Source organism: Cryptotermes secundus, unplaced genomic scaffold (assembly GCF_002891405.2).
Source record: "Cryptotermes secundus unplaced genomic scaffold, Csec_1.0 scaffold60, whole genome shotgun sequence".
Classification (NCBI taxonomy): Eukaryota; Metazoa; Arthropoda; class Insecta; order Blattodea; family Kalotermitidae; genus Cryptotermes; species Cryptotermes secundus.
In genome coordinates, this window is record NW_019731568.1 from 35,825 (window position 1) to 50,546 (window position 14,722).

The 14,722-nt window shown below is 41.2% G+C and overlaps 1 protein-coding gene across 4 annotated transcripts in view; it reads left to right on the plus strand.

Moving 5' to 3' along the window:
* The window catches only part of LOC111867044 (catenin alpha), a 67,903-nt gene that overhangs the window by 4,674 nt on the left and 48,507 nt on the right, over window positions 1-14,722 (plus strand). For all 4 annotated transcript variants that reach the window (XR_004513293.1, XM_023856509.2, XM_023856510.2 and 1 more), the window contains exons 4-6: window positions 6,969-7,135; window positions 9,457-9,666; window positions 13,164-13,340. Coding sequence is in view for 3 of the 4 variants with exons in the window: in XM_023856509.2 (XP_023712277.1) it covers window positions 6,969-7,135; window positions 9,457-9,666; window positions 13,164-13,340 (554 nt within the window). In the remaining variant the exon portion in view is untranslated. The remainder of the gene's footprint in view (window positions 1-6,968; window positions 7,136-9,456; window positions 9,667-13,163; window positions 13,341-14,722) is intronic.

Consider the following 14,722-nt stretch of genomic DNA (forward strand, 5'->3'; position numbering starts at 1 on the left):
CAGTTACAGAGATTTTATCCAGGCAGAAGTATATGCCATTAACCTTCAACATACGTACTTTTAAATTGCTGGGAGCCCTCTGTGGCCAGTATTTAAATCGCCCTAATTAATTAACATTGTGAACTTTCAGAAAAAAATACATATTTTCTGTTCTATGCAACATAGAAATACGAACTAAAACAGTCTGAAAGACAATAAAATTTTCTAAATATACTCAAAAGAGCAATTTTTACAAACGAAAATTAACTGTGATTATTTTGTCCTGAAATGCAAAATATAATCTTTATTATATACGTTATGAAATTCCAAAGGACTTACCCATTGTTTTTTTCTTCAACCTTGAATCATGGTGATATTGTAAATATAGTCACGCTATATACAATAATATTTTGTTCAGACTGTACACAAGTTTGGACTGCGTCACTTCACAGTTTATGATACACTCTGACGCCGGTGGCACTTCTCGAAGCAGTCCACTTCACACAGAGCCACACCACCCTTTTTACAATATAAGAGCATGCTCCTGCTTTTCTTATTTAGTGAAACACATGACAATGTCTTTGTTTCCCTTTGGTTGGCCAGCGTTGTGAATGTTTCACCCCCAGTCAACTCAGCTGGGCCCCCTGATAACTTTGGCCTTCCCCCGAGAAACGCCACTGACCGTGATATTCGGCTTGTGCGATTGAAGAATCATCTTGGGGGAGGTGGGTTTCTAGCAGAATCAAATAAATTATGTAGATTGACAAAGCAACGTTCTCACCTGTTGGTAATACTCGCAAAATAGTGATGCAAAGTAATTATAATAGTAGTCGAAAAGAGTGCCAGTCTGACACTGATAGTGAAAGTCGCAGTGGCGAAGATGCCTTTTACTCACAAAGTAATACTGGCTCAGTAGGTTTATACCTCTTCCAAGACACAAAATAAAAATGATATACAAAGAAATGTATGACAGTCTGACACTGATTTTATACCTGATAAAGAAATATTAGACAATCCGACACTGATTTCCTAATTGATAACTCGTCACTGAAAACCAATCCTTGCGTGCGTCACACTTCCTTGAAGGCTCTGGAAGCACTCACATGGAAGCACAGAAGAATATTTCATCATCACTTCTTGAAACAAAGCTGGGCTATATTTGGCTGACCAGGTCATAAACAGTCATATCTAAATGTAAATAGTATCAAAACCAGTACATGATAAACGATTTTTTGTTCAGAGCTAAGGAATGAACCACTGACATGACCTCATGTAGGTTTGCTTTGGTTTCAAACCCAAGGTCAAACTGTCAGCACTCCCAAAGAGTGCACGTGTCCTGTGTCATATATATCTGACATTCTGCCAACTCAGGTTGCTGCTTGCATCACATATACCTGACATTCGGCCATATGCCATTAAGGCATGTATTATGGAGAATCTAGATAGGAACTACAGAAATAGGAACATCTACATTCTATCTGACAGACAAGCTGCACCTAAAGCACTTGACAAACACCAGATCAACTCAAAATTGGTCTTTGATTGCCACCAAACTCTCATGGAACTGGCCAAACATAACAGGGTACAACTGATATGGGTGCCGGGGCATGACGGTATTGCTGGAAACAAAATAGCAGACCAATTGGCCAAGATTGTAGCTGAACATCCATTCATAGGACCTGAACCAGCCTGAGGCATCTCTATATGAGTTGCCAGAAAGGCAGTCAGGGACTGGACAAATATGAATCACAAGAAATAATGGGGATCCTTGTCTGGACTCAGGCAAGCAAAGGGACTCATACGAGGACCCTCTGCTAAAAGAGTGAGCGAAGGAACTGTTGAAGTTAAACAGGAACCAGCTACGATTGGCGGTAGGACTACTTGCAGGACACTGTCACCTTAAAGGACACCTCTTCAAACTGGGAGTAAGTAATAGTCCAACTTGTGAGAGTTGTCAAGAAGAAAACGAAACAGCCACACACACATCCTGTGTGAATGTGAGTTCTTAGCTTATTTAAGATTATGTCACTTGGGTCAGTATTTTATGGAACCAAGTGACTATTTCAATGTCCCCACGTACAAAATCCTGCTCATCATTTGAAGCGCAGGATTGCTGAGGGGATAATCAGAAGGGGAGGCACAATAGATCACTGTGGTCATGGTGCAAGGGCCAAGAAGGCCCACCACTTACACATTCATTCATTCATACAGAGATTTTAGGGTCATGGAAAAGAATAAGAGACAACCAAATGTTTTCACTGCAGAAGGCTTTTACAGGTTGGAGGAAATGGCAAGCAAGAAGAATGCATTCACAGTCATGGGCACGAAAGCTGAGGGATATACGTGGTGCAATCCAAAAGTTCCCGAACTGTATTAATAATACTATTATATCTTACCTAGATCTTATTCTGCACCATCACCTTCAAAGTAGTCCCCTTGGGAGTGCATACACCGATCCCAGCGTTTCTGCCACTTTTCAAAATCATCCTGGAAGTCTTTCTTTTTTAGGGTGTTTAGTACCATCTGCGTTTCCACTTGAATTTCCTCAACTGTATCAAATCTTTGCCCCTTCAACTTGATTTTCATCTTGGGGAAGAGAAAGAAGTCGCATGAAGCTAAGTCTGGTGAGTACGGCGGGTGGGGAACAACTGCCATCTTGTTTTTAGCCAAAAATTCCTGCACAATGTAAGCCATATGTGGTCGTGCGTTGTCATGGTGGAGTACCCAGTCATTTGTGCGCCACTTCTCTGGACGTTTTCTCCTCATGTCCTCTCTCAAACGCCTTAGAACATTGTGATATAATTCTTTATTGACTGTCTGACCAGGAAGGATGAACTCCTTATGAACAATCCTGTCAATATAAAAAAAAAACAGATCAACATGGACTTAATGTTGCTCTTGACTTGTCAAGCTTTTTTTGGCTGAGGTGAAGAAGGGCTCTTCCATTGCGACGATTGCTGCTTGCTTTCAGGGTCGTAGCCATAAACCCAACTTTTGTCACCAGTGACAACCTTCAAAATAAAGTTTGGATCCTCTTGAAGCTGTTGCTGAAGTTCCCTGCAGACTTCCAAGCATGCTGCTTCTGTTCATTTTGCAGCAGTCGTGGCACAAACTTTGCCGCAATCCTCCTCATGTTCAGTTCCTCTGACAAAATTCGTTGACATGTACCATAACTTAGTCCCAAGGTGTTACAGAGGTCTTGGATGGTCAGTCTACGATCTTGCAGAGTCAGATTCCTAACTTTCGTGACATTTTCTGGTGTTTTGCCTGTTGACGGCCGTCCTCAACGATCGTCATCATCAGTCAATGTTTGGCCATTTTTAAAACGCTGATACCAGTTGTAAGTTCGTGTCTGGCCTAAACTGTTTTCACCAAAAGCTTGCTTCAACATTTGGTGCGTTTCTGCAGCAGTTCAAGTTTGAAACAAAACTTTATACAGACATGCTGCTCTCTCAGGTCAGCCATCGCAAAACCGCAAACTCATGGAAACACAACAATGGAAATACATTCACCAACAATAAACCCAACCACTCAACTCAACGCCACGTGCCACACTGATTCAAGAAGGATGTGTGAGAACACACCTAGTGGTATTTCGATGTACTCATAACCATTCACACGCAAAATTCAAATTGGATTGCCCCACGTAAAACCTAATTCATAATGAAGTTAACTGGGTGATGAAATAGGGCTTAACCTTAAAATCATATTCCCTAATATTGTCCCGTGTTGGGCGTATAACGCGACAAATAACTTCACGCCGTATTTGATGTAGCGAATTTTATTTAACATTCGCACTTACAATCACCCAAATTACAGATTCAGAATCACTGCTCTCTGCAGTATCACAAATACTACACTGCAATTGCCAGAATACAACTGACTGGTTGCTGGCTAACTCGGAACTCTCTCGGAACTAACTCGTAGGTAGCTGCCTTGAGAACTGTTGATAACACACTCGCTCGACTACTACTTAACTCGGCGACTGTCACATTACATCAAACTCGTAGCTGCTGTGCAGTTCCCTTATATAGCCACAGTGCCTGCCTGTTGTGTAATGAGTGCCACGTCATCCTGTTACATCACCGCGCGTTGCGCGTTACGTTACCGTGCGGAGAGGGGGAGGAGAGCGCTGACTCACCCGCCACGTCACTGCTGGTGGGGGCGGTTCTCCATTGCGCAACATGTCACACTGCTCCCTCCTTAAGGCTGTTCGTCCCGAATAGCCTAACGGTGCATCCCTGTTCCTTTGCTTTGGAGGCTGTTCTTGCAGCATCTGTTCTCCGGCCGTTACAACCGCTCCCTTCTTAAGACCAACTCGTCTCGAGCGGTTTCCTTTCAGCTCGCCAGAAGATCCAGTTGTATTCCATTCATCCATCGCTTTCATTCTTCCTTGGGAGGCCGGTACTTCTACATTACCGGTTCCTCCTCTGCTTGAAGTCTTTTTCCGTTTTGGAGGGGGTCGTCCCCTCCACAAGGTCCAATCCTTCATCAGGTCTTTCGTCGGAAATTTCTTACATCGACGTAACAGCTCTTGATGCGTTGTTTGCACTCGCTGATGTCATTGTTCCTTCTGGACTTCCCACCTCTGGCTGGTACAAGACCTTGGTGCCAAGTCCTTTCTCCGGTATCCGAAGGTTCCCTGGGGAGTTTCCTTCTTGGAGGCATTTCTCCAACGTCGTGCGATGGGATATCTTCCGGCAGATGGCAGCCAACTTCATCCGGGATTCATGATCTCCTCAGGTCCAAGATTTCCTGAAGATGTTTCTCCGGGCCGTGACACTCTTGCATGGCGGGACACCTCTCTGTTGACGACGGCCAATTTATTCTGGGGTCCACAACTTTCCCGTGTCGAATTCTTCATATTTCGTCGATGACGGTCCTTGCGCCTTTTCTTCTTCGGTTCTCCAACCGGCATTACTTCGGTGTCTTGTACGGGTACCTCTCGTAGTTCTGCCACTTCAGATGTCATGTCCACTGAGGCTGGCTCTTCTTCTTCTGGATGTGCCTCCATTTCTTGGCAGGCCATCGTCTCTCCGACCGGTATTATTTCGGGGACCTCTTCTTGTGCTACTGCAGGTTTTGTGTCCACTGTGGCTGGCTTTTCCTCTTCTAGACGTACCTCCATCTCGTGGTAGGCTATCGTCGTTACTTCTTTATCTAGATGCACCTCCGTCGTTTCTCGCCAGGCCGTCATCTGTTTCTGCCAAGCATCCATATCGGCTTGCAACCTCTTCTCTCGCCAGGCTTTCAAGTCGGCTTCTGCTTTTATTTGGATAGCCCTAATCTCTTTCAGCATTTCTTCCTTCTCCGCCTTCCTTTCTTCTTTCTCTTTCCTCCTCTCTTCCTTCTCTTTCCTCCTAATTTCCTCCATCTCTTCTTTCTCTTTCCTCCTAATTTCCTCCATCTCTTCTTTCTCTTTCCTCCTAATTTCCTCCAGCTCTTCTTTCTCTTTCCTCCTCTCTTCCTCCCTATCGGCTTTCTGTCTGGCTGCCATTTGCTCCTGGGCAAACAACAGACGTTCCATCATCTTTTCCATGTCCATGTTGTAGCAGTAAAATACTCGATTCACAATAATTCAATTATTTGTCGAGGCGTGTTCAAGTTCGTAAAACAATTCTGATACCAAATTGTCACATGTCATGAGTTCGAATCTCATTGATCACGTGTGTAAGTCCAAATCCCACTTCTGACACCAGTTGTCCCGTGTTGGGCGTATAACGCGACAAATAACTTCACACCATATTTGATGTAGCGAATTTTATTTCACATTCGCACTTACAGTCACCCAAGTTACAGATTCACAATGACTGCTATCTGCAGTATCACAAATACTACACTGCAATTGCCAGAATACAACTGACTGGTTGCTGGCTAACTTGGAACTCTCTCAGAACTAACTCGTAGGTAGCTGCCTTGAGAACTGTTGATAACACACTCGCTCGACTACTACTTAACTCAGCGACTGTCACATTACATCAAACTTGTAGCTGCTGTGCAGTTCCCTTATATAGCCACAGTGCCTGCCTGTTGCGTAATGAGTGCCACGTCATCCTGTTATGTCACTGCGCGTTATGTTACCATGTGGAAGGGGGGGAGGGGAGCGCTGACTCACCCGCTGCGTCACTGCTTGTGGGGGGGGGTTCTCCGTTGCGCAACATGTCACAATATGTACCTTCATTTGTTATCCTTCTACAGAACTCTACAGATATATACCAAAGTGATAATAAGTTTCTTTTTTGTTATGCAAGAATCCATTAGGAAATTTCAAGTCATACATGCCTTGGGTCAGATGTTACTAATCAAGTAATTAGAACTGACTTACACTGTGGTCCTGTGTCCTTGCACATTTAAATTTAAGTTTGTAGTAGAAATGTATTTGCCCAGTATATGCAGCTGATGCACACTCTTTGATTAACTGCTGGACATTAAAGATTAAGTGTAGAAGGAGATGTTGCAGGTGCATGCTGGAGTTGTGATTATGTTTAAATTATGATATTTGCAGGTCAGAATTGCCTCTGAATGTTCAGAAAGGAGCAACAAGAGTGTACTTGATTAATTGACAGTACTTTATAGTTACTTTGACCATGTGCCATATGTCATGTTTTGAATATCAACCTTCATCCCAGTCAGATGTTCGAATTCTACAGGACTGTTTGAAGAGTGGAAAGAACCAGACTGTAAACCTCTCTGTTATACTGTTAGTGTGTAGATGCAAAACTGATTGAAGATAGTTGTGCGTGCATGGGTGCATTTGTGTGAAGATATTGTTTTTTTGGGTATTGTGACATGATGGCAGAAAACCGGAATAGTGGAATGAAGAGGTGGCAATTGCTAGGAAAGCCTGTGTCTAGTCACTAACATGTGACAATACTGACCTTCTAGTATCTTAGAATGATGAAGAATGGCACCCTAATACTCATTCTTAAGATCTGAATATGTTTTGACATATGTTTGAACCATGTCAGATCCTTTGTATGTCATTTCAGGAGAGGCCATGAGCATGGCAGCGAGAGAATTTGCAGATGATCCATGTTCCTCATTGAAAAGGGGTAACATGGTACGAGCAGCTCGTAATCTTCTCTCAGCAGTTACTCGGCTTCTCATTTTAGCAGACATGGTAGATGTTCACCTACTACTCAAGTCATTAAGAGTGGTATGAATCATTCTTCTTTATACTTAAATCTTGTCTGTTTATTTACTGTATGACCATAATTCAAATTTGTAATAATCAGGGCCCGGATTTTGATGACCTGAAAATATTTAAAAAATTACTGACAAAATCCAGAAAATTGACCCAAAATATGACCCAAAAAATGTAATATGTCAGAATATCTACTAATTATTTTAAAATGTATTTTCAATCTTTATTAACACTGAACTCATCTTTACTCTTTTAAGTTCGTCGTCGTTTTTATGTTGAAAATTAAGCAATATTGATTGAATTTGAAGCTAAATGTTTTAATACGATTTTTTCTATAGTGTTAGAACGCTTATCAAGTGAACATATACGGTATGTATTCCAGCATTTAAGTCTTACCTCATTCAGAGTTGCAATAGATGACGGTCAACATGCGGAGATTCTCGAAAGTGAGAGAGCGCCTATTGTCCGGCAGTACATTCTTGTACTTGGAGAAACTCCTTTCCACATCTGCAGACACAATGGGACCGTACTTGAAGTGTACCAAATCACTAGCAGTAAGTTCTTCNTTGAAAATAAATGTTTATTTTATATTTTCAAACATAGGAGACCTTACTTTTGGAATTACCCTCGTACTTTTGTGCCACACATCTTGTAGTATAAAATGTCACTGTCAGTTGAAAATATAACATCTCCAAACTCAGCTACAAATTGCTTTAAATTACACGATTTAGTNTACCATTTTACCAATGTCCCCTGACACTTTCTCTAAATCACTGGCTATTTTTTTCACCAGAGCAAGCTAATCTTCAAGCGTTTCTCCTTTCTCCTGCAAGCATTGGTTTCCTTCTGTCAGGGAACTGAAATTTGCCTTTATGAAGGCCAGCTGTCCTTCCATTTCGATGCATGAGAACCGTTGTTGTGAGCAGCTTCAATTGCCCTCGCATCCTCCANGCAATGTCATATGAAGTGAGAGATTCCGACTAGAAATATGTGTAACTAAGCAAACTGCTTTGTACAAAGAGCCCCAGTGTGAATAGTCATCGCCGTACCCTGTTTTATGATATGTATTGTCAGCACTTCCGCGAAAGGAACAGAAAGGATGGGCCAGGATTACATGCATTTGTAGAGAGCACTTAGGAGAAAGAGAAAGAAAGAACACTTTGCTTCCATATTATTCACATTTCAGAAAACATATGAAGAAAAATTCCTTAGAATGGCCAAAAATGGCAAGAAATACCCATAAAAGCCCAAAATATTACCCCAGAAATTAAAAAAAAATCACCTTAAACCTAAAAATGTCAAAAAATGACAAAAAATTACCTATAAAATTTACATTTCTGTAACCAGCAGCTCATATCCGAGATTTATATATTTAAGAGCATCACATAGGATACAAGGAAAAAAAAAAGATGACATGTCATCAAAATATGGGCCGTGGTAATAATTAATTAATTTTTTGCTGTTGTGTGGACTAGAATTTGCATGAAGATGAGGACTGGAGAATGATTTTAAATGTAAAAGTCAGTCAAATGAAATTAATGTAGATTCCTTTCAATTTTTGGAAGACTGTCTTCACTGTTCATATATGGTTACTATTGAAGTTCCCACCTGTTAACTATTTAAGATTGTAGGTGCTTGATTATTTGAAATTATATTGGTTGAGGTAAAAATTCTTCCTCACATATTGGATAGCTCATGCAGCAGTTGCCAGATATTGCTATGAACAAAGCATTAATTGAATGGTATTGTGATAGTACATTACAGTTAAAGGTCTTGAAATTTGGGAAAGTACTTTCAAAATTAATCTCCAATAGTCTGGTTCCATTTGGAGTGTCCCTCATAATGTGGATCATTGGATTGACTAGATTGCAAAGATCCTTCAGCGGTAGTCGTGGCCAGTATTGCTGTTTACAGATAGACTGTAGAGTGAAAGCTCATATGTATGACAAAACTGAAATCAGATTTCGTGTTTTTTAATCTAAAACTGTGACATTGTGTATGAAATTGGCACACAACATAAAGTATCAATTTTATTAAGCTGTTCATCTTTTTTAAAACTTTTTTTCAATATTATGTATATGTAAGAAAAATAATGAATAAATTCATATACTGGTATAACTGTAGCATGATTATCTTCCCAACAGTAGCTTACTGTGTGCAGTAAATGAAAATTGGCATGGAGAATTCACAGGATGCATCTGGAAAATACTCTGAACTGGAGTACACTGTCTGCTCTTGTTAGTGATGTCTTCAGGTAGCTCTGTATGCAAACAGAATAGTTAACCTCTTACTGCAGAGGGATTTAAATAACAAAAAATTGCATCTGTTCTCAGGTTGAAGATGACCTTGAGAAATTGAAGAATGCTTCCAGTCAATCAGAGCTGCTTGATAACATAAAAGCATTTGGCCGAAATGCCTCTGAGCTGATGAATCAAGCTGCAAAGAGACAGCAAGAGCTGAAGGACCCGCAGCTCAGAGATGACCTGGCTGCTGCACGTGCTGTGCTCAAGAAACACTCCACGATGCTGCTCACTGCTTCAAAGGTATTGTACCTCTGCATTTTTTACTTTTTGTGCTTCCTTTGCATGAACTACATGAAATGAATGAGTAATTGGAAGGCATTGTCCATTCATTGACATGTTTTGTTCCTGAAACTGCTTTGAGAATAGTTTAGTGTTGTGGATCTACACTGCTAGTTGGTTGATGAATTTAATTTAATTTAACATAATACATTGTTTTACTTGAAGCTGAAACTAAGGATTGACAATTTTTTTAAAGAAGTTCATCATGCAGAAATTTGGCACTTCATGTAAAATTGAATCTCATTAAGCTCAGCTAGTACTATTTCAAACTTTCTTCAATATTGGGAATATTTAATGAAATATGAGAGAAAATATTTTCAGAATCTGTATAATGTAATTGTCTGTAATGACTGGTTGAATAATAAGTGAAGGAAATGTTTGATGGTTATTCCCCAACCAGTCACACTGTATGAACTACAGTGGAGGTCACCCCTCCAATCACAAGAGCCGCCCATTTTATCTGTATGAGAGTGTCATCTAGGAACTCTGACCCATTAATGGCCTTTCCTTTCTTGATGCATGAAGATTATTCCTTGACGGCAAGCTGAGGACAGTGAACCAGTCCTATTCATTGGTTCTCAGTTGCCCTCACTGTCATTGCAGGTACTTAAACCTTAACCATCCAATCTCTCAGCAACTCTAGTTCACATATCACTCCATCCCATCTTCATAAATGCTTATGTTTCTTCTTCCAGACATTCATTGTGGACTTGCTACAATGGAATGTTGATGATTTCCAGCTGTGGTTACCTAACCCACAGGTTGTAACACAACACCATGGTCCAGCCATCATCTGTCTTCAGGAAACTCAGAGCTCACCCTCCCATGCATTAAACCTCCATGGTTATGCAGCCCACCATTATGAACATCTTGACAAAGATAGGGACAATGAAGACACTCCTGTCTAAGTTAAGGACTTTGTCTTCTCAGCTTCATTGAACATCCAAATTCCTCTACAAATCACCACAGACCATTTAAATTTACTCAACCTCTTGCTTAATGCTGCAACACCCACTTATTCTGAGCAGTACCAGTGTCTTCTACTGAATTTTTTACTCTCACACCCACCATGTTTAATATCTTTGCATTGTTAATGCCAGAAATATTTCCTGATCAGTCCTTTCTGATGAAAGAGAATAGGTTTTGATATACATGCTGGTAGCAGTCCAGTTTGAGTAGTCTGTCCTCCCATGTTTATGTAGTAGTGACTGATACTCTATAAATCTGCACATTTCTACATCATCCCCAGTAACATTCAGATATCAAAAGTGGATCTAAAGATGTGCTGATTGGGAGACTTTCTCTCAGTGACATTTGAAGACCAGGAATTTCCAACTGTGTACTGCATGGAGACAGTACATTCCTCTGAAACATCAGTTAACATCTACCAGACTACACTGTGTCACATCCCAGGAGGCAGTACTATGTAGGGTCTCACATAAATTGGATTTTATTATCAGATTATACATTTACATATTCTAAAGTATGACGTCAACAACACAAGATTTATAGAAGTAGAAATCAGTACAACAGGATGGATTTATGAGCTCTGCATGGAACTCCTTGTTTCCTTGTTATAAAAATGTTTGAACAATGAAGGAATATTGTCACGTGTTAGAGTGACTCTTGGTGGGATTTTGGATTGGAGATGGGATTTATTGACCAGTTACAGGTCACAGCTACAAGTAACTAAAACACTGTTGCTAATTTCCACACTTTACAAATCACTACAGCACATTCCAAGTCTTATTCGTTTCCCAGTAATGGATCTCACTGATGGATATTCTTCAACTACACCAACCAAGTCTTCTCGTCATAGACTCCTGTACAGGTGTCTGTTACAACTCTTGCTTCAGTTGTCCTCATAACCCCTCAGAATGGACCAGCAGAAAACACAGGTCTTATGTTGCTGCTCTAATTACTTTCATGGGAACATGTTTTGTTTGCAAAATCGTAACCCATTAACAGCTCTGGTATATTTGCTTATTGCATGGTCATTGCCTAGGAATGGGTGTTGTTTCATTGTTTGTTTCAAGGTCGTTACCCAGTGACAGTCTACACTTTACAATATTTTTTTTTATTGCTAGTGGGGTGGGACTAAGTCCCTTGTACTGCGGCCACTTCTGGCCTATTGTACCAGTCTCAGATGATAGGTGAGAGTGATTGTGGAGCGATTGGTGGAATGAAGATTAGCAGGGGAAACCGAAGTACTCAGAGAAAACCTGCCCCACCGCCACTTTGTCCACCACAAATCCTACTTGACCAGACCCGGGATTGAACCCGGGCCGCTGTGATGGTAAGCCAGCGACTAACTGCTCGAGCTATGGCGCAGCCTACACATTACAATATGTTGGGTTGGTTTATTTTTAAGGTAGGTCCATTGTGATTTTTCAGTTTAGTCCATTCAGCAAGACCTCTGCATGGAAAGGAGGACAATAAAATGAGAGAGAAATATTTTATGAAGCTAACCAAATATTGTAGTATGATGGTTAACTTCCATGCATTGTATTCAGAATGTCCACAGAATACTGGGTTCAGATATCAGCCTGAATGCTGTCTGTCTTGGCTGAGGTTTTCTGCAGAGTTTCTTTGGTTTGTAAAATGGTAAGATAGTACCTACAAACAGGTGATTACCACTTCCTTCTGCATCCTTTCCATTCACAGTGAGCCCACTACTGTATAACCTATACTCGTACATTTGGAAAACTACTTTTAAATAAAATAAGGAGCAGTCATTCTGTAATGTGGATAGGATTGACAGGAGAGTATTAACCAGTTGAGTGCATATGTACTGTGTTCTCTCTCCCACAGTGGGGTAGTAAAGTTCCTTAGACATTTAAGTTAGGTGCTGCTGCATTTGATTTTATAATTGTTGTTCCCTTTTTAAAATTCAATATCTCAACTATGTTTTATTATAAAATTATGAAACAAAAGTGTGTGGGTGGGTGGGTGGGAGGCAGGTGGGCTATATTCACTCAGAAATATCATTATATTCATTCTCTTGCAACAGTTCATAGTACACTTCTTTATCACTCATACATATCTTCTTGCTAGGACCTGCCATAATATTTACTTGCAAAAACTTGAACCCAGGACAGTTGTCAAGCAGCGAGCACCTTCGTGTCACACTCTTAAGTAACTAGAAGATCTGAAAATCAGAACATACAGATTCATATTGCTGACTGTCATTATACCTAAAACAGTGTGATTGAAAACATGCTTGATGTGTATAGATTGTCATGCCTAATATAATACAGAGTAGTACTTGAGATGTTAAGACATCATACCCATTTAACTGCATAAGATACTTGTTAGTTCCTTCATTATGAAGTTTGAAAGTTATTGTGTAGGACGGTGCAAGGAATCCGTGTGTGAAATTGTCCTGTGTTCTGTCTGTAGAGAAATCACAACACCCCAAAACTAAAATAAAGTTTTAAATTTTTCATTTTTCACATTAGGTGTATGTGCGCCATCCAGAACTTGCTGCTGCTAAAGCCAACAGAGACTATGTCTTCAAACAAGTGTGTGAGGCTGTGAATACTATCTCAGATGTTGCTCAAGGAAAGGGACCAGCTGTTCCGCAGCACCCATATGATGGCCCAGGTGAACTGGCTGCAGCTTTGGATGACTTTGATGTAAGAGCTGTGTTCAAACTTTTACTAGTTATTTTCTTATAACTTTGAATTGCCCACAAATCAGCATTGTTTCTGAGGAACTCAGTAAATGTACCCAAATATGAGATAAGGTTCTTGGTGGTTACAATACCTAATCCCCTTCAAAGTAGGGCCCTTGTGCTTCCACACACTTAGCCCAGTGGTCCTTCCATCGCCAGAAGCAATTCTGGAAAACTTCTTTTGGAATGGCGTGCAACTGAGCCATCGTTCTGTATGATGTCCTCGCAAGTGTCAAAATGGGAGCCTTTTAGTGGTGTCCTCAATCTCGGAAACAGCCAGAAATCAAAGTAGCCATGTCAGGAGAGTAGGGAGCCTGGCGAACCTGCGGAATGCTGTGCTTGGCCAGGATACCTTGGATCAGGTGTGATGGATGAGCTGGGGCATTGTCATGATGCAGCTGCCAGTGGTGTGCGTCCCACAGCTCCGGTCTCTTGCGCCGAACTGCATCATGAAGATGGCGGAGGACTGCTTGGTAGTACTCCTTATTGACAGTTTGGCCTAATGGTGCATACTCATGATGCACAACACCTTGGTAATAAAAAAACATTATCACCTTCACATTGCTCTGAACCTGTCATGCTTTTTTTGGCCTCGGGGATGTTGGATGCTTCCATTGTGGTGCCTGGACCTTGGTTTCCGGGTCATATCTGTACACCCACGGCTCATCACCAGTGGTCACAGTCCTCAGGAACTCAGGATCCCTGTTGGCGCACTCCAGCATGTCCTGCGCGACCTCAAGGCGGAGAAGTTGCTGCTCTGGCAAAAGTAGCTTGGGCACAAATTTTGCTGCCACTCTTCACATCCCAAAATCCTCAGTTAAATTTGTGTTTGCGGAACCTCTGCTGATCCCAACCTCATCAGCAACTTCCCGGATGGTCAAACGACTGTCCTCCATGATCAGTGTCCGCACTTTTTCAATGACATCAGCATTTTGGCTCATTGACAGTCTCCCGGAACGCTGGTCACTGTCCACTGACATATGGCCATCTTTAAAGCGGTTGAACCACTCTTTAATATGAGTGACCCCAATTGCATCATCACCAAAAGCCTGCTGAATTTTGCGGATTGTTTCCGCTTGGGTATTCCAGAGTTTCTGACAAAACATGATGCAGTACCACTACGCTCAGTTTGCCCACCCCTTTGGCCATTACTTACAGCGGCAAAAAATAAAGTCAGATACTTTTTGGACAGCGATGTACAGTATGCTGTCAATTATTCAGTTTGTGGTTTGTCCCTGTGCCATATTTAAGAATGTTTGCAGCTCTTTGGAGTGAGCATTAAGTTTTCTCACTCTGTCCCCCCCCCCCCNATAGTAACTGAATTCTTGGCAGAGTTTCATAAAG